Source organism: Nannobrachium achirus, assembly GCF_963921795.1.
Source record: "Nannobrachium achirus genome assembly, contig: SCAFFOLD_220, whole genome shotgun sequence".
Classification (NCBI taxonomy): domain Eukaryota; kingdom Metazoa; phylum Chordata; class Actinopteri; order Myctophiformes; family Myctophidae; genus Nannobrachium; species Nannobrachium achirus.
Genome location: NW_027664807.1, coordinates 3,026 through 29,890, shown reverse-complemented (window position 1 = coordinate 29,890; position 26,865 = coordinate 3,026). Strand labels below are relative to the sequence as shown.

The 26,865-nt window shown below is 40.1% G+C and overlaps 1 protein-coding gene across 1 annotated transcript in view; it reads right to left on the bottom strand.

Moving 5' to 3' along the window:
- LOC308280790 (tyrosine-protein kinase HCK-like) overlaps positions 1-24,708 on the bottom strand; it is a gene marked incomplete at both ends in the record, with an annotated part of 106,802 nt that extends 82,094 nt beyond the window's left edge. The window contains 5 exons of the mRNA XM_080755106.1: positions 19,509-19,610; positions 21,162-21,249; positions 21,890-21,947; positions 23,714-23,862; positions 24,574-24,708. Coding sequence (XP_080611232.1) covers positions 19,509-19,610; positions 21,162-21,249; positions 21,890-21,947; positions 23,714-23,862; positions 24,574-24,708 — 532 coding nt within the window. The remainder of the gene's footprint in view (positions 1-19,508; positions 19,611-21,161; positions 21,250-21,889; positions 21,948-23,713; positions 23,863-24,573) is intronic.
- Positions 24,709-26,865: the final 2,157 nt, after the last annotated feature.

Here is a 26,865-nt window from a genome sequence, read left to right as displayed (position 1 = left end):
TTAAGACGTATGTTTGGTGGGGATCTTTTAATTTTAATATCCTTAAAATTCTAGAAATATACGGTAAAAATACTTTTACTTTTACTTTAAAAGTACTTTTCAAAGCACATACTTTTTACTTTTTACTTGAGTAATTATTTGGAATGAGTACTTTTACTTTTACCAAAGTCGTTTTTTTCACAAGTACTTTTACTTTTACTTAAGTACAGAACGTGAGTACTTTTCCCATCTCTGCTGTAATCAGGGGTAACTACCGGTCCATCTGACACTGGTATCACAAGTTCTCCCTTAGGGCTGTCACGATATGACATTTTACATGACGATTAATTGTCACTCAAATAATTGCCGATTAACGATTTAACCCTGCAAGGCCCGAATTAATTTCTACTGGCCAAATTTTTTTTTTTTTTTAAATCAGATGGTGTTGTAGGAGTCCTAATCACAGGAAAATGTAATTTAAAAAAATTAATAATGTTTTTGTAAGGTTTTATAGCCATAAATCATAAATCATGCTCTAATTTGCATTTTGGGGATATTTTTCCACAATATTAACATATGCACGTGTTCTAGACATTTTAATGATCATGAAAAAAAATATTACAGGCATTTTACTTATGTTTTTGTGAGGAATAGCTTCAGTTAAAAAGTGAGATGTTGTTCGTCCAGACGCTGGAATTTCAACTTCTCTGGGATGTGTGAATGTCAGTCTCTGTGGGGGGTATTTATATGCAAATATCGTGGCCAATGGCATTGTAATACTAAACAATAGGATTTAATGGTGATGTTGATGTGAAAAAAGAACAGGAAACTAATTATAACATTTTTTTAAAAATGATTTAAAAAACGTTGCCAAAAAGCAACGCTGGGCCTTGCAGGGTTAATTGTGTTTTTGTCGTTGATAATTACATTTCTGCTTGGCTTTTAGCCGTTGAAGTTGCACATGGTAGATATGACACCTAACCTAAATATACAAATACATTACTGACATATTTGACAACTTACTACTTAAAAAATAACTTTGATAGTGGAAATAGCCGATCTACAAGCTCACAACGCGTCGCGATGCGACGCGTTGTGAGCTTGTAGATCTGCTATTTCCACTATTTCACTATTTCACTATTTCATTTTTCAACATTCACGATTATGACGATTATGACAAAATAATTGCGATAATGTCAAATAATCACGATTAGACGATTATGTAATAATTGTGACAGCCCTATTCTCCCTTTAGTATTTACAATTTACTACTTTATACTATTTACTACTTACTATTTACTACTATTTACCATTTGCCAGTCTCAGTGTATAGCACTGTGGTGTGATGTATTGTATTGCACAGTTTTGTATTGACAAGTTGTTGTTTTTTTGTATGGATGGTCACATCACCACTTTTTTACAGCCTGCTCAGATGCTACAGATGAAAATGATCTTATGGCCAAGTCTGGTGCTTTTACATTGATGTGAAAGCTGAGATGTTGTTGATTAATGTGCTTTGTCCCTGCTAAATAAATAAATAAATAAATTGACTTGGTGAGGGCCGCATCCAATTGCGGGACGCACATGCGTGTTCGTTTACGTACAGAGCTGTAACTGGCTTTGTCTCAGTCACTGCTACACTATAATTACAATATATGACTTTAGGTTGTTGCTTATTATTAAGAAGAATAAATAAGTATTTTAATTATTGACTTAAAGTTATACCATGTAACTTTTTTTTATAAAACAAAGCTTAAAATTGTCCTAACTGTTAAATCGCTAAAGTTTTAGAACACCCACTCCGTTATTTTCAGCTTCTAAAGCCTTCTCTTTATATGTTTTCTATGAGCCGTGAGGGGGGGGAGAATTTCACAGCAAAATGACGTCATCTGCATCATCTGTATACGTTGTGTATACGTTGGCCAATCACATCGCGGCTCATACACACATGATACACTACCGGCCAATCACAGCTTATCTGCCGTGTCTTTCAGGAAGTAGCCTCGCTGCAGCTACAGTGTTTACATGGTGAAGGATTCTTAACCTCTTAATCCCCAAATCCTGGCCAGAAAATTACATTACCATGCGTTCTACCCCTCCACGGATTTGTATCGGTCGCAGTGATTTGCGGCGCCGCTCAGGTGGTCCGCGGCGGTGGTCCGCGACGACTCCGGGCGAAAAACGGCCGAAAAAAGCAATACCGCTACTGACCACTAGTTTAGCAACTTACACAGTATAGCTTTAATTATTGGAAGTATAGTTAAGGCTACAATAACTTGGGTATGAGTGGTGAAAGAATGTTATTTTTTGTTAAAGAAGCCCCAATAATCCATTTGAAAATAATAAAAAATCAAATATCCATTACTACAAATTTTCAAATGGCTACAAAACCTTTTTTATTCAGGCCAGAGTGCTACCAACAATCAAGCTCAGTGTTTTTATTGAAGTGACCTCCAGAGTTCCACAAGTCTTTAACACTTAGGGATGCCATTATTTTTGTAATTATTTGGCTGCAGAGTGGCGCATTCACTGCACTTTATTTTGAAGAGCCCGGAAGCCACAATGGTGTCCATGTTGTGGAAATTCACAAAACCTGGATGTTAACCGGGGTGTTTTTATTATTTCTTTCTTTTTATTAATGTTGCTATGCATTTCATATTGATGCATTACCTTACCTGTTGTTTGATGTATTATTATGTGCTTATCGTAAATCACTCTGGATTAAGAGCATCTACTAAATTGCCTAAATTGTAAATTGTGTTTACTTCCACACGGAAATGAAAGATTGTAACCGCGTCCGTCCGACCGACCACCGTGGCCCAGTGTCGCTGTGAAAAAAAGGGGTTCTCGGCGATCAAAGCGTTTTTGGAAGTAGACGGGCTTTTCTTTTTGGGCCAATGGCACTTTGAGGCAATCATTGCCTCTGCTCTGCCACCGAACACGGGGGAATTGTGTTCGCACAGACGCCCGACATATCCAGTTGTACCACGGTGGATTCCAACCCACAAACTCCTGCCCACCACCACTGCGCCACCCGAGCGCCTTTCATTTATTTTTATGTTGAGCATAAACAGACTTGACTCATCTCCATCTCCTGCCTCATTGGTTTCTACAGACACAGCAACAATATTACATTCATACAGTATTCTAGCTTATTAATGTTTAGGAATCTCATTATAGATTTGTATAATCAGTTTGGGGGGAGAGAGGGAGTCCCAAAGTATAGGTAATGATGGAAGATCTACAAGCTCTCAATGCATCACTATGTGTCGAGTTGTGAGCTTTTAGATCTGCTGTTTTTTAACTGGTCTGTGCTGCTTGTCTCCCATTTGTTGTTGCTGGTTAGTCATGGCTAAAAGTTCCCACCTGATGTGTGGGAGTCCTGACCACTTCAGACTGTACTGAATGAACACTGCTTTGCATAATGTTTTCAGCGTCGGATTTAAATCTAAGATGTACAGATCATCTCTTTTTCCTCCTGTAAAGATGATGCGATGTCCCACCATGCAACAGCACCCAGTCATCCTATTGGGGCCTTTTCCCTTGGACTCAACCTTCTTCCAGGAGAACGTCTGTGGATTGAATTTCCACAGATCTTTGAAGCACTTCTTCCAATAGTCACCGAATATGTACAGCTCTCCATTGTAGGCAAAGGCTGAATGACACCGGTAAACAGGGGCAGTACACCTGTCAGGCGACAAACAAACATGGATTTCTCGTCACGTGACGAGGAAGCTCTGTCAGCGTGAAGCTCTGTCACATCATGACATTTTAATGTTATTGTAACAGTTTTTAAATGAACTTTTTAACAGCAAAACCATCGGACACCAGTCTACTAATCTGTAACTTTTGCACCTCTATGAGATTTAGCGATCTGCATTTTAGATCACTTGTTGGACTGTTTTATACTAGCTGGCTGTGGCTTGCCAGTAGCCTAGAACAGGGGTTTTCAAAGAGGGTGACGGGGCACCCTGGAGTGCCGCGCTGGCAGTCCAGGGGTGCCGCGAGATAATTTGATAATATTTGAAATTCATTTGGACATTTAAAAATATATTTAGTATAATTTTAAACTTGAAGTACAAAATTCTAAGTTCTAACCAAAATGGCTATTATCTCACTTTCCTTGCAAAATAATCGCGAAAATATGCTATAATTATAACGTGCTGGGAGTGAAAATTAGGAATGTAATAATGTAGGGGTGCCTCGGATGAATGTAGCTCACCGGCCTCCTTCAAAACTGCCCTGAAAATTGACCTTTCAGGAGGCCAGAGGTGGAGGCAGTGATCACTTCTCCCTTAGGGCCTATGCTCTAAGGAAGTGTTTCTCAACCACTGTGCCTGGGGACCTTTTTGGTGTGCCCCTGAGAAGGTTCAACAGCCGATCTACAAGCACACAACGCTTTGCGGTGCAAGGCGCGTGTCGATATGATATTTCAACATAACATCTGTTCTACATCCCAGTATTTTGACGCAGGTGAATGTTAACCTGGTGAAATGCTAACCTGCCGGCACTGGTGAATGCTAACCTCTATGCCTAAACCTAACCCCAAACCTCAGTAACCCTGACTCCCATAGTCGAAGTATTGACACATAGAAATAGCGAGATTTCACCGCCCTAGATACATGTCAGTATCGTGGTCAGTATCATGGCCTTATCATGTCAGTATCGTGGTCAGTGTCGTGGTCAGTATCTGATCAGTATCGTGTCAGTATCATGGTCAGTATCATGTCAGTATCATGGTCAGTATCATGGTCATTAAACAAAACAAATTAAAAGAACACATGAATTAATTACAAAGACTTTTAAAGGACAACTTCACTCTTCAACCTATCTTCATTATAATTGGTCCAGTTCATGATAAAATAGCAAGACAAATTCTACTCTGTCTCATAGGAGGGCTGTGGACAGTTCAGAAACCTGTCTACCAGTGACATCATTGATGTGGAATCCAAAATAGAAACCGCAGGCTTTCTGTTCCTGAAAAGTTGCAATGGAAGTTAAATGGAAGCCATTGTTCTTATCTGAACTGCCCACAAGCCAGAATTGTTTATTTAATATTTAATAAGTGAGGACCAATTAATGTGAAGAGGTTGAAAAGTGGTGAAGTCATCCTTTAATGGCATAATAGGCTACATACCCTTTTAAAACTATGAATTTGTGTAATTTATTTAATATGTAAATTATAACCATCCAGATACTTGAGATGTTTCCTAACAAAGGAAGTTATCAGAATGTATTCAAGACAAACGGCAGTGAAAATAATATGATTGTTTAAAAAAAAAAAAAAATGGTTCTGTGGCTCACTTTACCCCAGCACCGGGGTAAACCGAGACAGACCAGAGAAACCAAGGGGGTAAAGTGATCCACGTACTTTTACTACCATAAAAACACAAAAACACGGTTAACCAGGTTAAATATGCACATTTCAAAAATGTACATAGAAGAAGTTTTTTATAGGGTTTGTCCTGTCATTTCCACCAATGGGCAGAACGAAAAATAAAAAAAAAATGTATAAAACACAAAGTATATTGTTGTATTGTAAGATAGTGTCTCTCTTTACCCTGAAGCAATATTGTCTCACCTTACCCCACAGCCACATTTTGGGAAATATCATCAATTCAGGGTAATCTTAAGCTAGCATCTATCACATGGATTTATAAGTTGGTAGTTCATCAACCAGGGGTGTCGCACCAAATTCTGGGCCCTGGGTACAAGGATTCGCCGTTCTTCATAGGGGGAGGGGGTTTGACCCATTTAGACTGGGAACACATTATTACGCATTCTTTTGTTCTTTAACCAGCGGCGGCTCCAGAGAATTGTGACTGGGGGGGACTGGCTTTTTTAGAGCAGGGGCTAATGAATTTTGTCAACCAATAATACCACCAATATAAGATTATCTCGCTTAGGGTATGGATAACAGAACAGACCAGATCATTGGCAGATGCCTGGTCCAAATCTGTGAACTGTAGGAGATAGGATAGGGTTTTGTGATGCTGAAGATGCTTTCCAACATTAAAAATATGATTTCATAGTATGGTTTACATAGAAGTCAGCCAATTGTCTTTCACATAATCAAGTGTATTTATTTGTTAAATATTTTTCATCAAAATTGGGTTTCTGGGGAGGGGGGGCTAAGCCTTCACCAGGGGGGGCTAAAGCCCCCTCTAGCCCCCCCTGGAGCTATCCCTGGCTTTAACTATTGCAATATAGCAGATATACAAGCTCACAGCGCGGCACTCGAGCTTGTAGATCAGCTATTTTTGAAAAATCGTTAAAAGTCTTTGAATATTTCAAATCCTTCTTAGATCTTTTGAAAAAGCTATGTCAGTGGTGCTCAAACCTTTTCATGTGAAGGACCCCCAAAATGATGTGTATTTGGCCACGGACCCCCACCTCAAAATAGTTACAGTAGTTCCAGGGACCCCTCCAGAAGCAAAATTTTAGTTACAAATGTTCCCTTAAAAAATACATATATTCAAAGATTTGCACACATTTTCACGACTTTTCAAAAATAGCAGATATACAAGCTCGCAGCGCAGCACCGATTCTTCAATAGCTTAAGTATAAAATATTTACCTTGGGCCCTAGTAACTCAGTCCCACCTTTTCCCCCCTTGTGACGCCCCTGTCATCAACATGTATGATATAAAATGTTCTCCCTGAATCAATTTGCTTTGACACAACAGCTGATTATGTTGACAGCAAGAAAATTTACTTTTACATGCAAAAAAACATATTTTTGTGAAGAAAAAAAAACATGTTTTCCACAGCACTATCAGGTCCTCTCCTTCATGGCAAGGGGGGCATTCAAGGTATGATGGTCACATGAACACAAAAATGTCTGCAAGTCTTTGAATATGTTGAACCGATTCTATAAATGTCTTCTAAATCAGTGGTTCTCAAACTTTTCCATGTCAAGGGCCCCAAAAATAACATGTAGTTGGCCACAAACCCCCCAATGCCCCCCCCCCCCCCCCCCCCAGAAGCAGAGATTTGAGTTGCAGAAGTTTGCTTTGAAAAATATGTATTCAAATTCCTTTTTTGAATATTTTCATGATTTTTCAAAAATAGCAACCGCGCTGTGAGCTTGTATATCTGCTATTGTTCAATAGCTAAAGTAAACTCTAGTTTAAGTTTTCATAATGCTGCTGGCTCAGACCAGCCAGCTAGCTAGCTTAGAGATTAGCAACACACCTCTTCATAAACATCACTACAACGATAGTGTTGCTCTAAAGTAACACACTAACAACATTCTCACAACCCCTGGTTCGTTTGTTATCAAGTATCTGGGCTTTAAACAAGCACATACAGTATGTTATGCCATGGTTAGCATTAACAACAGGCTTTGGGCCTTACGTGGTATCACAACACACCAAACTTGACAAAATGATTTGCTTCAGAATCACAGTCATAATGGGGATAATCAGCAATAAATGATCATTCTGTGTTGTTCATACCAGTAGTTGTTGCTCAAAGTTTGTTCTCAGCCACCAAAGGAACATGAGTTGACCTGGGAGGAAGTGGAAATTCAAATTACAGACAACAGGCTGAGTCTAGTGAATATATAGTGAATAAGTGTATTGCGCCCTCCAGTGTGAACATCATGCAACTACTATTAGTAGTAAAACAAGGCATGAATTTGGATAGTAAGGCTACAAAGGCCATAGCGGTCGTTGCCCCTCTGTTTGGTCTTGTGTTGTGTCCTGAGGCCACAGTGGCCTTAATGCCCCAGCTGACTGTGACTCCTGTCTTGTCATGTAGACACCAGTGTCTCTTTCTCGTTATGTAGACACCAGTGTCTCTTTCTCGTTATGTAGACACCAGTGTCTCTTTCTTGTCATGTAGACACCAGTGTATCTTTCTTGTCATGTAGACTAGTCTGGTAGGAGGCTATGGGTCCCACGCACCCGAAAGATATATTTTTCTAACCTACCTTTTTAGAATCCTTAAGGTGTCTAGTTAATGAATTTTGATGTTCCCAGAGCCAATTCGTGTCCGATATATGTTTTTTTTAACCATATGTTGTGTCCGTCCAGGATTTTCGTCTGTGAAAAATACCAACTTTAAATCAACATAGCTCGTGAACTATACATCCGACAGAAACCATTCACCCCATTTTATGTTCGTATTTGCAAGATAAATTGATTGATATGAAGATTTGCCATGGTTCCATCATGTTTAGTGCATTAAAACCCAAATAAACAGAAAAAAAGTTAAAATTCGCCTAAACTGGACCACAACAACTCCTCCCCCATGCACCCTATTGATATATTTTTTCAAACATTTGTATTTTTACAATCTTCAAGATGTGTAGTAAACAAATGTTGATGTTCCCCACTTGAAATATTGACACATGTATGTTTATTCTGGCATAGTGTTTGCTATAGTGAATTTTCGCAAATGCAAAAAAGAGAATGTAAAATCTACAAAAGGTCTTAACTATACATTATTCTAAGACAAATGTCCAATTTGTCCGTTTCATTTTGGCATGAGGCATTGAGGGAGATGGCTAGTGACATAATATGTACATTTATGGATCATCAATACTCAAATAAATGCTAAAATGCAGGCAATTCAATAGGCAGAATGGGGCCACAGGACATTTACCAATACAAATGAAGTTTATTTTTTATTTTATTTTATTCAAATTGTTGTGAATGCTTTGGGTGCTTGATACACACATCCCATCCAAATTCAAAGCATAGTGCCAGGTTTTAATTTTGCCTACAGTTTTGGATATCTGCAAACAATTTCAAATATACATGACATCTTCATTAAATGATATGCATAGACAAATTACCATATTTTGTTTTATTTTGGCATGACATGTCATGCCAAAATACCATTTCATGCCAAGATTTGATTCTAGACAACCTCAAGTTTCCAATGGAACCAACCTTGTCATGCTACCTTGTCGGGCATGCCTAATGATTCAAATGCGTGAAAGCCTCCCCTGTACAGACATGCCAAATTTAGGACAATCTCAAGAACCATGTAGTTTTTATTACTGTCTTTATAGGGGCGGCATAGCTGAATGGTTAGGTAGCCCACCTGGAGAACCAGAGCCCCTGGTTGACCCAGGTTCGATTCCAGGCAAGGGTTCCTCTGTCTGTCTATCTAGACCACTGCATCTCGACTCAACACAATTACCGGTAAAAGCACATTTCTAAAGCACATTTAACATGACCAGGTCACCCAAAGTGCTGTAAAGTTAAAATAGAAAACAACATAACAATGCAATATATAAAGACATTAGCAATAAAATACCAATGAATACCAAAATAAACAAAAGCAAAACATTAGTATCAGTAAAGGAAAATCATGGACTGCCAGTCTCAGCTAAAGACCAGGCAAGTATTTAATAAAGACATGAAATATCAGTCGACTGGGCAGCTCTTGATGTGTAGGTGAAAGCTGTTGCATAGCCTGGGCTGTCCTGCATAGACCACAGTAGTGCAGCTGTTGACTAGGGGTGGGCAATATAATCGATATGGCAATACATCGCGATAGTTTATTTGCCAATACTGTATCGATACTTCAGGCTGTAGTATCGCGATACTTGAGGGAAATAAAATATGTTCCCATGTATAGGAACCAATGATAGAAGTCCGGTCCTGACACTCCGCTGCCTCTAGATTTCGCTTTACTATAGTAGCTACTTCCCCTTCCCACAGTTCAGTGAGTGAGGTCTCTCGAGAAAATGGCTGCGAACGACGAAAACAACAACATTAGAGCAGCGTCTTCAGCTTTTAAAGCTGATTTATCGCGATAGTATCACAATAGTAGTGTATCGCAAAGATTCGCAATATATCGTGATACTATTGCATCATGACCCAAGTATTGTGATACGTATTGCATCGCCAATTCTTGCCATTATCCACCCCTACTGTTGACCACGGTAAAACATCTGTAGACCACTGTTGTGCACCTGTAGACCATTCTAGTACATCTGTAGAGCACTGTATTGCATCTGCAGACACTATAGTTTATATGTAGACCACTGTACGACATATATAGACCACTGTAGTGCATCTGTAGACCACTGTTGTGATCTGTAGACCATTCTAGTGCATCTGTGGGCCACTGTTGTGTTCTGTTGAACACTCTAGTGCATCTTCAGACGACTGTACTACATCTGTAGTGCATCTGTACAGTACAGCACTTGGGATGACCTGGTCATGTTAACGTGCTTTAGAAATGTGCTTTTAATTGTGTTGAGTTGAGATGAGATGCAGATAGATAGATACCTATTTTCCTCCACACACATGGACATTGGAACCCTTGCCTGGAATCAAAGTTGGGTCAACCAGGGGCTCTGGTTCCCCAGGCAGCTCCCTAACCATTCAGCTATGCTGGTTCTTACCCAACACTGCATGAGATTGTCCTAAATTTGGCATGTCTGTACAGGGGGAGGTTTTCACGCATTTACATTCACATAAATCAAGGTGAAAGCTCAAGGGTCCATTTGAAAATTGGTGATGGCCGTTTATCTCCAGGTGGATCCTCACATGATCCTCTGGATAATGGACTTCCTCCTTAAAAGGGAGCAGTTTGTTAAGGTCAACAACTCCTCGTCTTCTGTCCTGATTACATCTACTGGTGCCCCCCAGGGGACAGTGATTTCCCCAGTCCTGTTCTCCCTCTATACCAACAACCTGAGGGGCTCAGACAGTGCGAGCATGGCTGTGAAGTTTGAGGACGATACTGCTCTGGTGGACACCTCAAACTGCCCTGCTCACTTTGAAGAGGAAGCAGAGAAGCTCCACCAGTGGTGTGAGGAGCACTACCTCCAGCTGAATGTGAAGAAGACTAAAGAGCTTCTCATAAGCCCCCGGAGGAAGGATGATGACCTCGACCCTGTTCCTCAGCTGACACTGGGTGGAGAGCTGGCGGAGAGGGTCAGCAGCTACAAATATCTTGGGACCACTATTGACAGTGGGTTGACTTTTAATGACAGCACACAGGCCATCTTTGCAAAGTGTCAGCAGCGGACCTACCTGCTACGGAGGCTGAGATACTGTATATGGATGTTGCCCCCCCCATCCTTCGCAGCTTCTACATCTGCCATGTAGAGAGCCTCCTTACCTTCTCCTTCCTGGCCTGGTACAGGGGTCTCTCAGAGGCCAACAAGGCTAAGGAGGGTAACCTCAGTGGGGTCTAAGCTCTGTGGGATGCAGTGCTCTGCCCTTCAGCATCTCTACGACCAGAGGACAGTGAAAAAAGCAGCAAAGATCGTGAGAGACCCAACTCATAATCTCAGCACCTGCTTCAAGATCCTGCCCTCGGGTAGGAGATATGACGCCTCTACACTCAAGAAGGCAAAGGCCAGTGCCAGTTTCATCCCCTCTGCCATTAGGCTCCTCAACAAACACAAACCCCCCAACACCTGATTCACCTGAACTGGACCAGAATACACACACACACACAGGTGCCCGGATGAACTGGACATGGACGGACATGCACGCACATGCACGCACGCACGCACGCACACACACACACACACACACACACACACACACACACACACACACACACACACACACACACACACACACACACACACACACACACACACACACACACACACACACACACACACGAGTGTTCCACAGTATGGATGGAGGACTTTGCTTTCTTTTAAATACCTTTTAATATTTAGAATTATTTTATACTTTTTATAGAACTGAAGTACTTTACTGGGTGTTTTATTGTATTGTATATTTCCCTTGTGGATAATAAAGATATCTAATCTAATCTAATCCCTTGCCAAAATGTTGTCCATCTTTGAATCATTCGGCATTTACCCCCCTGCCCGACAAGGTGGCATGACAAGGTTGGTTCCATTGGAATGTCTAGAATCAAATCTTGGCATGAAATGGTATTTTGGCATGACATGTCATGCCAAAATATAACCAAATAGGCAGTGCTTAATTTGTGGGGGAACAAGGGGGAACATGTTCCCCCCACCTCTTTGATTGGATCCGGGACTTCCCTGTCAATCAAAATAGTGCTGTTTGTTCATTTATGTTTTTAACCTTCCAAATAGAGACCTCTTTAGCTGCAGCATTTTTCTTTACTTTATATTTTCATGTTTTTGTTCAAATTTCTTGTCATTTTCTGATGTAGATAAGTAAAGCTAAAATAGAAAAAAGTAATTTGTCGACGCGTGCGTGCGCAGCCCAACCCAGGATCCAGCACCTGTTCACTGACAAATTAAGCACTGCAAATAGGGTAATTTGTCTATGCATATCATTTAATTAAGACGTCATGTATATTTGGGTTAGGGTTAGGGTTACTGTAGGCAAAATTAAACCCTGGCTCTAAAGCACCTAAAGCATTCAGATTAACAATTTGAAAAAAATAAAATAAAAAATAAACTTCATTTGTATTGGTAAATGTCCTCTGGCCCCATTCTGCCTATTGAGTTTCCTGCATTTTAGCATTTATTTGAGTATTGATGATCCATAAATGTACATATTATGTCTCTAGCCATCTCCCTCAATGCCTCATGCCAAAATGAAACAGAAAAATTGGACATTTGTCTCAGAATAATGTATACAGAATAATGTATATTTGCGAAAATTCACTATAGCAAACACTATGCCAGAATAAACATACATGTGTCAATATTTCAAGTTGGGAACACCAACATTTGTTTACTACACATCTTGAAGATTGTAAAAATGCAAATGTTAGAAAAAATATATCAATAGGGTGCATGGGGGAGGAGTTGTTGTGATCTATTTTAGGCGAATTTTAACTTTTGTTCTGTTTATTTGGGTTTTAATGCACTAAACATGATGGAACCATGACAATCCTTCATATCAATCAATTCATCTCGCAAAAACGAACATAAAATGGGGTGAATGGTTTCTGTCGGATGTATAGTTCACGAGCTATGTTGATTTAAAGTTTGTATTTTTCACAGCCGAAAATCCTGGACGGACACAACATATGGTTAAAAAAAACATATATCGGACACGAATTGGCTCTGGGAACATCAAAATTCATTAACTAGACACCTTAAGGATTCTAAAAAGGTAGGTTAGAAAAATATATCTTTCGGGTGCGTGGGACCCATAGCCTCCTACCAGACTAGACACCAGTGTCTCTTTCTTTTCATGAAGACACCAGTGTCTCTTTCTTGTCATGTAGACACCAGTGTCTCTTTCTTGTCATGTAGACACCAGTGTCTCTTTCTTTTCATGAAGACATGCAGCGTCTTTTTTTGAGATTCTGAATTCTTAACTCCCCAGAGTCCCCATCTTTAAACCACTCCAGTGACCTGGTGATTGGTGCAGGGCTGACAGTATCTATTTAACTGCTGATAGTCTACATATTACATTGAAAATAATCCTTATCCCCGCATTGAATTGATTCTTTCAATGGACTAAAATCTTGCTTTATTTGATGGCCTTTCTGCCCCGGCATTTGGCCCAAAAAAAGATATAAAAAATAAACAGGACAACACCAAAGGCCATGTGGCATAAATTCCAGGTCTGGTAGTTGGCCTAACCCTCATAGTGGTAGGCCTAAACATAGCAATGATCAGAAATTCACAATATAGAGCTTTAACCATTGAAATGCACAGGCAGAATCCACCCTCAGTGGCAGGAACGTGCACACATAGACATCAAAAGGGGCTTGAGCGTCAAAAAGTGTCCTCTCCAGACCATGAATGGAGTTTTTACTATGGTGAAAGAAATGCAAATGCCCCTCTTTCCATGCCATACCTGAAGGCAGTGTTCAAGAGAATTGCCTTGTCCAATCTCTCCTGAACTTGAATGCAGCATCTTATGTTGAGAAAATAATTGCCCTCTCTGTGTAGAAGAAATCCATGCCTTTACACAACATCTCCTGTATTGACTTCATGATTATGCTTCGTTCAGTGTGGTATCAAGCACCGAAAATAGCCGACCTCCAAGATCACAATGCGTCGTGCTGCAACGCGCCGTGATCTTGGAGGTCTGCTGCTATTTTCGATATTTTCACCGTGCCCTAACAGAGTATTTCTACAATACAGAATTGGTGTTTTTACTTAAAGCTGTGATGACTCGCAAAAACAAGGTCAATCTGTTTGGCTAATATCGTTGATGACGTCACGCAGCGCCTCTACTGTCATCATCACCTTTATTTATACTCGAAGTACAGTTGAGGGCAAGCCCTCATTTTCAATGTAGCCAAGGTTACAATACAGAACAATAAAAAACACAATATTAAAACATTATAAATTAAACAGAGCAATTTACAAAAGAACAGAGACAACAGATCAAGTGAAACATGTGCAATCATGATTGAACGTGGTAAGGATCAGTCCTTTGAACTTGCCAAGAGACGGCAGGGAGGACAATTTTAAAGATTTTGCTCCAGTTCCAGGATGTTGGGCCGCTGATGGAAAAAGCTGCCTCGCCCAGAACTGTGTGTGCTAGAGTAGTACTAACTGTACCTACTGTCTGTCGCCCGGAGACAGCTGACTGCAGTGAGCATGCCAATTGTGATAACAAAATAAATTACAACTAGCATTTAGAGGTGTAAAAATTATAAAGATTCCGCAACTTCATGCCATATTTACAGATAAAAATGTAAACGGTTTCAACAAACTAGCCGTCATAAATTAATTTCCAGGCTCTGGCTCTTCTCCTCCCATGCTCAGAGCATGTTTAGCGGCTGTGTCCTGCTCTCTAGTCGGTATAAGCAACCGGAGCGTCGGTGGAGCTCTTGAATGTTCTGCATGAGTGACTTCTCCCCCCAACGTGTGTGTGATCGTGAAGCTAACAACACGGCATGCCCGCTTGTAGATCATCTATTTTGTGTGCGGTCCCATACGACGGATGAAGAACTACGCAGTCACTCGCTCTGTTTTCAGAGCGTTTGTTTCTACAAACGCTTTTTTCCACCCCTGCCATCAAAAACCTCACCAGCTCTGACCTCGCCTTCTCTGATCATCTGGTGGGAAACCACTCACCGGTCCTGTGTATCACATGTTTCTAAATGCAGGATGTTGCGTTATTGAAGACGAGCGCTTCCAAACTCCAACACTTAGAAAAGGAATCACCTGAATTGAAAGTAGCTCATAACATGTCTACGGTGGATTTTTATTAAACAAACATTTTGCAGATAGAAAGAGGATAAATCAAGCTTTCCATACAGAATTATACAATATATTACATGTAATACAGAATCAAAGGTAGACCCAAGAACCTATTCAATAAACTTTGAAACAATCAAACCTGTATAATCTGTACGTCGAAGTATACACACTCTACACACTATAGAGGGAAGTGAGTGGCAAAGTGAGTTTAACATTGTTTTGCTGTTTTTTGCTGAATGTTCAACCCCGAATAGGAACACTAGGGACACTCGTCCCTGACCGCAATTTAGAACAAAGCATTCTCCCAAAATCTGAACCCAACTTGCAAAACCTGCTTTAAAAACAAATAAAAACGGAAACAACACAGCATATTGTCTAGATGAGAGAGAGATACATGTATAAAATCATCCTGCAGATTAAACTTTTCATAGAGGTCATAGATATCTTCATGGACTTCACAGACCAGTGTTGTGTAAATAAATATTTTTTTTTACACATTAATCTTTTCTATCAATCTGTTGGATTTATGTTCATGTGTATTTTCACACTTTAATATTTTCTATCAATCTGTTAGATTTATGTTCATGTGTATTTTGAATGTTCTCCTCAAAATAGAGAGGTAGGGGAAATTCCTATCACAAAAAGAGAGAGAGGGCGAGATCATTTAGCGACCTACAACTGGGTTGCAACCTGGTCGGTAGTTTTCACCGACTGGGTCGATAAATCTACCGACTGGGTCGCTAAATCTACCGACTGGGTCGCTAAATCTACCGACTGGGTCGCTAAATCTACCGACTGGGTCACTAAATTTACCGACTGGGTTGCTAAATCTACCGACTGGGTCGCTAAATCTACCGACTGGGTCGCTAAATCTACCGACTGGGTCGCTAAAATTACAGACTGGGTCGCTAAATCTACCGACTGGGTCGCTAAATCTACCGACTGGGTCGCTAAATCTATCGACTGGGTCGCTAAATCTACCGACTGGGTCGCTAAATCTACCGACAGGGTTGCTTATCCACCGACCAGGCTGCTAACCCTAACCCTAACCCTTACCCAAACCCTAACCCTAACCCTAACCCAAACCCAAACCCTAACCCTAACCCTAACCCTAACCCAAACCCAAACCCTAACCCTAACCCTAACCCTAAATCACCGACCGGGTCGCTAACGCTAAATCTACCGACTGGGTTGCTAAATCTACCGACTGGGTCGGTAAATCTACCGACTGGGTCGCTAAATCTACCGACCGGGCCGGTAAATCACCGACTGGGTCGCTAAATCTACCGACTGGGTCGCTAAATCTACCGACTGGGTTGCTAAATCTACAGACTGGGTCGGTAAATCACCGACTGGGTCGCTAAATCTACCAACTGGGTCGCTAAATCTACCGACTGGGTCGCTAAATCTACCGACCGGGCCGGTAAATCACCGACTGGGTCGCTAAATCTACCGAACGGGCCGCTAAATCACTGACCTGGCCTGGTCGGTGATTTTGCAGCCCGGTTGGTAGATTTAGCAACCCGGTCGGTAAATCTAGCGACCTGGTCGGTAGATTTAGCAACTCAGTCGGTAGATTTAGCGACCCAGACGGTAGTTTAGCAACCCAGTCGGTAGATTTATTGACCCAGTCGGTAGATTAGCGATCCAGTCGGTAGATTTAGCGACCCAGTCGGTAGATTTAGCGACCCAGTCGGTAGATTTAGCAACCCAGTCGGTGAAAACTACCGACCAGGTTGCAACCCAGTTGTAGGTCGCTAAATGATCTCGCCCCTACTGCAAAAAGATTTGGAGCACCCCTGTTGAAGACCCCTGGCATAGAGCATATCATTGCGGAAGGCAGAAAACTCCTGTTTCCATATGTAGGCCTATACTATATATACTAATTAAGTCCAATGTCACACAAAAGTAGCAAAAACAGCCGATCTACAATTATCTCCATTTATGAATATGAGCTTAAGACGATGCAACGCATTGCGAGCTTGTAGATCTGCTACATTAAAAAAAAATAAAAAACAATGACTACGTCTTTTAGCTCTGCTTGGGTCCAGTGACAGAGGTGAAGAATCTGTGAAGAAAAACACATGATAGAATATCACAAATAATGAAACACTTTCTACATGATGACTCTTTTCTGGACATGTAATATACACCAACATTTTCACACATTAAAAAAAGCAAACATTAAACACCATATTGGTAACCGCAGTCTCTCAGTTTTAAGAAAGATGTGTAAACAAACAAACACTGATGAGAGTGCTGTCAAACTAGCTATGAAGTTATATAGGGAAAAGCTTGTAGATCTGCTATTTTCAGATGCTATTGTTCAAGTGGTTCATGTAAAAAAAGCTTAACTGAGGTTACATTTGAATCTGCAATTCATCTGCAAAGTACGGATACATTAATGTTACCGTCACTGTGTAAACACAGTCCTGTTCTGTGCTTAATATCAGTGCATCTCAAACTGAGGCTCAGGACCTGACATTTTAAGGACTTTTCAGATCTGAAAAAAAAAAAAACTTTCAAAATAAAAAGAAAGGAAAAAATGCCATTACTGCATCAAACTTTTAAGTAATCAACAAACTATACTATACAAACTGGTAAAAATTGTCAAAATTGTCTCATAGTATAAGAAAGAAGCAAAGGTTTTATAGCTGATCTAAAATCTCAGAACGAGGTGCTGTGAGCTTGTAGATCGGCTATTTTCACAATATTTATCTGTGGAACCGCAATCTGAGTTCCCAGAGGTTCTTTTTTTCGCCACTAGGGGGGCGAGTGGAACCGAGGCAAACAAAATGTAATGCCTCAACTACTACAATTCCAAGTTGTACAGGCCCGTTCAGACACACCCATTCAGGAAACCCTTGAAATTAAGGTGATTAAAAGACTAAGGGCCTATTTCAGTCCTAACCTCCTTTGCCATTTGTGTTTTACTATTTTGGAAAATATATATTTTTAAAATAATTAATAAACAGCTGACCTTCAAGCTCACAACGTGTCGATGTAGATTGGCTATTTGAAGTATTTAAAAATGTTTTTCAAAATAGTAAAAAAAAAAAAAGGCAAAGAAGATTAGGGGTTTAGGGTTTAGGGCCCTAAACCCTAAAAAGTAGAACAAGGTCAAATTGATATGTTAAATTGTAGCTAATCATTGTTTCTGTACCTTCCAGATGCTTCAGGTCCCTTAAGGCTTTACTGTGTCGGACTACTGCTTCCAGGAGCATTTGGACATTTCCTGTTCACGTAGAATTGAAACATTAGCTCTCTTAGTTGTTTAATTACTGTCAACACAGAGACATCACAGGTTTACAGTGTAAATATTACTGTCAACAGAGAGACATCACATGTTTACAGTTTAAATATTACTGTCAACAGACAACACAGGTTTACAGTGTAAATATTACTGTCAACAGACATCACAGGTTTACAGTGTAAATATTACTGTCAACAGACATCACAGGTTTACAGTGTAAATATTACTGTCAACAGACATCACAGGTTTACAGTGTAAATATTACTGTCGTCAACACAGAAACACCAAGGTTGCAGGTTTATATCAATGGGTTAAATCTGTTCCTGTGCAACAAGCTCCATCATTGTGTTGTTTTCCAGGTATGAAGGGGGGGCAAAGACAAGGAGAGCAAAGGACAACACAATACAAATCATCAGGTTTGATGCTATAACATTCACACTTATTCTAGCCTAGTAAACTGAATGACGGCAGGAAGAGACTGGTTTACGAGGCTACACTTATTCACCCCATGCATCATTTAATAGATAGTAGATCGGCTATTTTTAAAAGATTTTTTTACACTTGAAAACTTGTGAATGGGACATTCTGCATAATGACTACTTTACCCATAAGTATATTTTTATAACAATACTTATGGTTACCGGATTTTTACTTGTAAGGACACGGTCACGCCACACTTTTATTCAACCTATGAAGATGTTCTGCCAATTTTCAATGGGTTAGGGTTAGGGTTAGTATGAAAATGGTTTGCTTGCCATTTACGGATTCCTGAATGAATGAATGAATGAATAATCAATGCATTTAAATTCCCATTGAAATGCATTGGCAGAATCCACCCTCATACTGTAGGTAGTAGCCTATAAAAGAATCACAGAGCGTTTCTAGATTGCAGTATTGATACTTTTACTTAACTGTTGGGACACCACAGTAGAAATGAATCAATCAACCCATGATAATAACCTGTGATAATAACCCAAGGGCTGTTCAATTTAGCCTATAAATAAAATCCAGATTTTTTCCTTTTCTATTCTTTTCTTTTGTTTATTGGCAAAAGTAATTATATAACAATAATAACTACTTATTAACGCATACATAACAGTCATACAGTCTATATTGTATAGAGCTACTTATTAAATCATATATAACAGTTATACCAGTTATACAGTGTATGTGTAGCACTACTTACTCCTCTGTCTCCATCAGGGCTGTGGTCACATAATTACTGGGGATTAATCCCTCCTGACCTGTACTGATTAACATAGCCTTCCACCACCCCTCCTCCACATCTCTGCAGAGAGAGAGAGAGAGAGAGAGAGAGAGAGAGAGAGAGAGAGAGAGAGGGGGGGGGTGTAAGGAAGGAAGGAAGGAAGAAGGAAAGAAAAAACAACAGCAGATTAAAACACTTAGAGATAAAGACCACAGCGTACTAATAATGTATGATTATACAACAGGTAGTTCCAATGAAGCAATCTGGTTGCAAATAATGCATGGTCTCGTCAAACAAAGAGATCAGCTGTGCTGGTTGCGAAAGAGCTGAAGAGTTCGCTCTCCCCACGCTATGTTTTCCTATGAAGTTCAGGGACATAGTAGCTAAATTACAATTAAATGTTTTTTTAAGGGCACAGGTATAATCACAATATTACACTTGAGTAATATCATCCCTTCTGTGCTGCCAACGCAGGCTTGATGATACTGACGATAATGAACACCCTCTCGTGTAATATTGCTTAAATAAAATATAAAAAAGAACTGCACTCTGTCGATGTGCTAACTTACACCTGGTGCACAAGTAGGCCATGTATGACCTACTTGTGCACCAGCAGAGCGTGCCAGTGGTGTAAAGTAACTAAGTGCATTTACTTAAGTACAATTTTGAGGTATTTGTACTTTACTTGAATATTTCCAATTTCTAATACTTTTACTTCAACTCCACTACGTCTATTGGATTCAAATATTGTACTTTTACTCCACTACATTTATTTGAAAACTTTAGTTACTAGTTACTTTGCAGATATAAATTATAATAATATAAAACATACATAAACCACTTTAGCCCTATTTCATACCTAGGCTATTTGAAAATAGCCGATCTACAAGCTCACAACGTGTCGCATCACGACGCATTGTGAGCTAGTAGATCTGCTATTTTCAAACATTTTTGTACTTTTACTTTTGGTACTTTAAGTAAATGTTTGATGCCAACACTTTCATACTTTTACTTAAGTACATTTTGAATTCTGTACTTTTACTTGTAACGGAGTAGGCCTACATCTACATTGCAGTATTTATACTTTTACTTAAGTACAAAGTGTGAGTACTTTTTCCACCACTGCCAGTGACATCACCACTGGCACCACCAGGAATGCTGGTCCCTCATTGGCTATTAATGATGACGTTGCCAGAGATGCTGGTCCCTGATTGGGCTACGAGCCTAAACACACCTACCTACCTACAAACATACCTACGTATGCAGTACTTGCGGGCTCTGCTGGTGCAAAAGATGTGGATGGCACTTTACATAACAATTAACTTCACACAAGACATTTGAAGTGTTTAGATCTAGCATGTGAGTTTGTTCATCGTACCAAAGAAAAATGGGACCAAGTGCCTCCCTGCTTGCCACTCATTATCCGGGGTTAGATTGGGGTGTATACTAGCGTCATGTCCAGGAGGTGTAGCCTACTTGTACATCAAGCTGCCTCACGCTACAGAAACAGGAGATAGGCTCCTGTCCTATGAGCCTCATGGCTCAGCAAGGCTTATTGACTTATGTGTTTGTTTTATAAGCCTATATGATTTAAACTGGGAAAACTAAAGTTGAAAACTGTGTCACACTCACTTGTCTAAGATTTTGAGTTTGTCTCCCTTCTTGAAACTCAGTTCCTCACTGTCCTGGGCCTCATAGTCGTACAGAGCAATGGCATGTTCTACAGGGAGGGATGAGGATATGCATTAAAGACAGGACGCAACCGTCCCACATTAAACACTGTTTGTTCAACAAGCTTGTGTATAATCCAGTTTATAAACAGTAGCAGTAGGATTGGGTAACGAGGTTTAAATGTTTTCTTTTAGTTTTCTCCAGGCTTTATCATCTTTAACTGATTACTGTATTACATTCACTGCCATGGACAACCTTGACAGAATATAATTTCTGACCTAGACAACCTTGACAGAATATAATTTCTGACCAATAGGTGACACTGCTGACTAAACCAAAACCACTGGCTTTGACTCTAGGCTCTTCAGCAGCTGTTTGATAAACATGACTGTGTGTGTGTGTGTGTGTGTGTGTGTGTGTGTGTGTGTGTGTGTGTGTGTGTGTGTGTGTGTGTGTGTGTGTGTGTGTGTGTGTGTGTGTGCTTGTATGTGAGCTCTCATTCACTCTAATTGTAAACCCGCTCTAAAGCAGCCTTCATTCAAAACGATCTAGCTTTGCATGGGAATGTTGGGAACCGGACAATTGTTTCCCTGATTTCATGGCATCCATGGGCATGTTTGAGACATATAGTTTCTATTCAAGTGTATTAAATGTATATTAATGAAACCCTGCCAGCTGGCACGTCTCACCTGTCTGGTCTGCTGTGGAATCAGAATCAGAAGTGTCACTGGTCTCTTTATATTCTCCCTGCAGGCACAAGTCAGACATTATTAATCCATGTCCTCCCAGAGTGTACTTTGATGTGCTGTTTATAATGTCAACATTTAGCAGTTGTTCTGAGAGTAAATTTGGACAAAAAGTAACACATCCAACCAAAAGTTATATCAAACGTATTTATAAAGCACATTTACAACAATAGACATTGCTCCAAGTGCTGTACATGGAAGGCATCAATGAAAAACAGGCCTGTACAACAATCACAGGACAGCATAAAAACATATAACATATAAACATATAAAATATAGCAAAATATATAAGGATATTTAAGCAACATTAAAAGCTGGAGAAAATAGATGTGTCTTAAGAAGATATTTAAAAACATCAATAGACATGGGCTCTTCAAATTGCCAGAGGAAGGCAGTTCCAGAGAACGGGGGCAGCAGCAGAGAAGGCACGGTCGCCCATGTAAGGATTTAAAAACAAATAAAATAACTTTAAAATTCATTCTAAAATAGACTGCGAGCCAGTGGAGAGCAGCTAAAACCGTCTTGATGTGTTCTTGCTTTTGTTGTGCCCATGAGAAGGCAGGCAGCAGCATTTTGCACTAGCTGCAAGCTCCTGAGTGCAGACTGCTCAATGTCTATGTAAAGTGAATTACAATAATTGAGCCTGGAGGATATAAACGTGTGGATGTTAAAAGTTAAGAATGACAATTCCATTATGTCCAAGTACAGTTCATCAAAAAATATGTATGTTTCAGAGAGAGAGAGAGAGAGAGAGAGAGAGAGAGAGAGAGAGAGAGAGAGAGAGAGAGAGAGAGAGAGAGAGATTGACAGTTCTGCACAGTTTTGCTGTCTCAAAATCTTCCAGAATGGTAGAAACTCCCAGGACATTCTGCAGATGTATAAAGGCGGTGTAGAACCTACCAGGACATTCTGCAGATGTTTAAAGGTGGTGTAGAACCTACCAGGACATTCTGCAGATGTTTAAAGGTGTAGAACCTACCAGGACATTCTGCAGATGTTTAAAGGTGGTGTAGAACCTACCGGGACATTATGCCGATGTTTAAAGGTGGTGCAGAACCTACCAGGACATTGTGCAGATGTTTAAAGGTGGTGTAGACACCTACCAGTACATTCTGCAGATGTTTAAATGTGGTGTAGAACCTACCAGGACATTATGCAGATGTTTAAAGGTGGTGTAGAACCTACCAGGACATTCTGCAGATGTTTAAAGGTGGTGTAGAACCTACCAGGACATTCTGCAGATGTTTAAAGGTGGTGTAGAACCTACCAGGACATTATGCAGATGTTTAAAGGTGGTGTAGAACCTACCAGGACATTATGCAGATGTTTAAAGGTGGTGCAGAACCTACCAGGACATTGTGCAGATGTTTAAAGGTGGTGTAGACACCTACCAGTACATTCTGCAGATGTTTAAATGTGGTGTAGAACCTACCAGGACATTATGCAGATGTTTAAAGGTGGTGTAGAACCTACCAGGACATTATGCAGATGTTTAAAGGTGGTGTAGAACCTACCAGGACATTATGCAGATGTTTAAAGGTGGTGTAGAACCTACCAGGACATTCTGCAGATGTTTAAAGGTGGTGTAGAACCTACCAGGACATTATGCAGATGTTTAAAGGTGGTGTAGAAACCTACCAGGACATTATGCAGATGTTTAAAGGTGGTGTAGAACCTACCAGGACATTCTGCAGATGTTTAAAGGTGGTGTAGAACCTACCAGGACATTATGCAGATGTTTGAAGGTGGTGTAGAACCTACCAGGACATTATGCAGATGTTTAAAGGTGGGTCGGTCCTCTGGTTTCTGCTTCCAGCATTCCAGCATGATGTTGTAGATCTTCATAGGACAGCTCTGCAGCCGCGGCATACGGTAACCTTTCTTCAATGCAGACTTCACTTCTGGTTTGTTCATCCCTGGAGGAACACAATCATTACTGGGTAGGTGGAGGTTGTGTTATCATTTCTGGAACTTAATAAAACTCCTGGGTTTGTTATTGACATTACTTGTCCTGGGTGAGAAATAATGTATTTAAAGTGATTTTGTGGGGGATTTCTGTTCTATTGAAGAGTACAGTAGATAGAGAAAGGCTGATTATTGTTCTATTGAAGAGTACAGTAGATAGAGACAGGGTGATTATTGTTCTATTGAAGAGTACAGTAGATAGAGACAGTATTATTATTGTTCTATTGAAGAGTACAGTAGATAGAGACAGTATTATTGTTCTATTGAAGAGTACAGTAGATAGAGACAGTATTATTATTGTTCTATTGAAGAGTACAGTAGATAGAGACAGTATTATTATTGTTCTATTGAAGAGTACAGTAGATAGAGACAGTATTATTGTTCTATTGAAGAGTACAGTAGATAGAGACAGGGTGATTATTGTTCTGTTGAAGAGTACAGTAGAGAGACAGGGTGATTATTGTTCTATTGAAGAGTACAGTAGATAGACAGGGTGATTATCGTTCTATTGAAGAGTACAGTAGATAGAGACAGTATTATTATTGTTCTATTGAAGAGTACAGTAGATAGAGACAGGATGAGGCAGAGTGGGGGTGACATGTGACACACCACCACATGTGGAATCATGAGTTCACTATCTTTGTACTGAGTGTGTTTCTGACCTGGGTACGGTCTGCATCCATAGCTGATGATCTCAGTCAGCAGGATGCCAAAGGACCACACATCAGATTTAATGCTGAAGGAGTGACTGCCGATGGCCTCGGGTGCTGCCCACCTGGTTTGATACTTAGTAGTTCCTGTTTATATGGGGAAAATGAGTCACATAATAACTATATTGCATGTAATAATATTGCCTCACTGTAACAATATACCGTCATAGCCTACTGTATCTGATATCACAGGTGGTGGTGGTGGTAAAATTCAATTTGAAACCACTAAGTGCTTAATAAGATACACACCATGGATGGGATTCTGGATTATGCACATTCAATATTAAATTCAAGACTAAAATCATGATTTGTATTGTTACATCTACCCAAGAGTGACGTTATTGTGGTTTTGTTCCTCAACACTGTAGCAGCAATAGCTGAACAACAAGGATATTAATATGTACACTGTAGTGATGCGCGGGCCGACCCGGTGCCCCCATCCGCCCGCCAACCCGCCCGCAATGCCAAGTCAAGGTTTCAGACTCAATTGGCGGGTGGGGGGCAGGCGGGTTATCACCACTCTCATGTGCAAAAAATAAATAAGAACTAGAAAAGAACATTTCTAAGAAATTTTAAGTGTGCCTGCAGCTCGCTAAGTGTGTGCAACCTTGTATAGCAGTTGGTGTTAGCATTAGCATTTTGCATTAACATTAAAATCATTTTTAGAATTCTTTACATCAGCATTTTTATCATTAGCTTTAACATTAACATTTTTTCCTTTAAACATTAGGCTAGGTTAGCATTAGCATTTGTTAGCATTAGCATTAGCATTTTTAGCATTACCATGTGTTAGCATTTGCATATGTTAGCATAGCATTAGCATGTGTTAGCATTAGCATTTGTTAGCATTAGCATTAGCATGTGTTAGCATTAGCATTAGCATTTGTTAGCATTATCATTTGTTAGCATTAGCATGTGTTAGCATTAGCATTTGTTAGCATTAGCATGTGTTAGCATTAGCATGTGTTAGCATTAACATTTGTTAGCATTAGCATGTGTTAGCATTAGCATGTGTTAGCATTAGCATTTGACACCACCCACAAGTCTGTACGACAAACGGTTCATGAGATAAAGGGTCACTTCCTGTTTGGTGAGGGGCACTTCCTGTTTGGCGAAATAGGCCCCAATTAAGGTTAAGGACTCTTAATCAAGTCATATGACACCACCCACGCGTCTGTACGACAAACGGTTCATGAGATAAAGAGGCACTTCCTGTTTGGCAAAGGGCACTTCCTGTTTGGCGCAAGAAGCACCAATTAAGCTTAAGGACTCTTAATCAAGTTATATGACGCCATCCGTGCGTCTGTACGACACACGGTTCATGAGATGTAGAGGCACTTCCTGTTTGGCGAAAGGCACTTCCTGTTACAGAGGGGGCGGGGCTTAATCAATTACAGCTCATTCCTATTGGCCGGAAAAAGACCAAAGTTGTGTGTGCATTTTAAAGTTTAAGTGACGTTGCTAGGCAAGAGTATGTCAGAGTAATGTGGGGCGAAAGTTTCTGGGTTTCAAAGTCAATGGGGGGTTTTGAGCGTAGTTTTATACAAATTACGTTGCCACGGTAACGCAGATCGGAAAGAAAAGTAATAGCACACCATTCCCGGCCGAGCCGCACATTTTGATGTATATATTGCGGGGTTGGCGTAAATCGTGCGGCAGTTATTACGTGCTGAAATTTCACCCATTCTAAGTCAATGGGGTTTTTGGGCGTTGTTTTTTGCGAATTACGTCGCAATGGTAACGCGAATCGGGAAGAAAGAATGCTAACAAATGCTAATGCTAACTAATGCTAATGCTGACACATGCTAATGCTAACACATGCTAATGTTAACAAATGCTAATGCTAACAAATGCTAATGTTAACAAATGCTAATGCTAATGCTAACAAATGCTTATGCTAATGCTAAAACATGCTAATGCTAACACATGCTAATGCTAACAAATAAATGCTAGTGCTAACACATGCTAATGCTAACAAATGCTAATGCTAACACATGCTAATGCTAACACATGCTAATGCTAATGCTAACACATGCTAATGCTATCAAATGCTAATGTCAATGCTAACACATGCTAATGCTAACAAATGCTAATGCTAATGCTAACACATGCTCATGCTAATGCTAACAAATGCTAGAGCTAACACATGCTAATGCTAACAAATGATAATGCTAACACATGCTAATGCTAACAAATGCTAATGTAAATGCTAACAAATGCTAATGCTAACAAATGATAATGCTA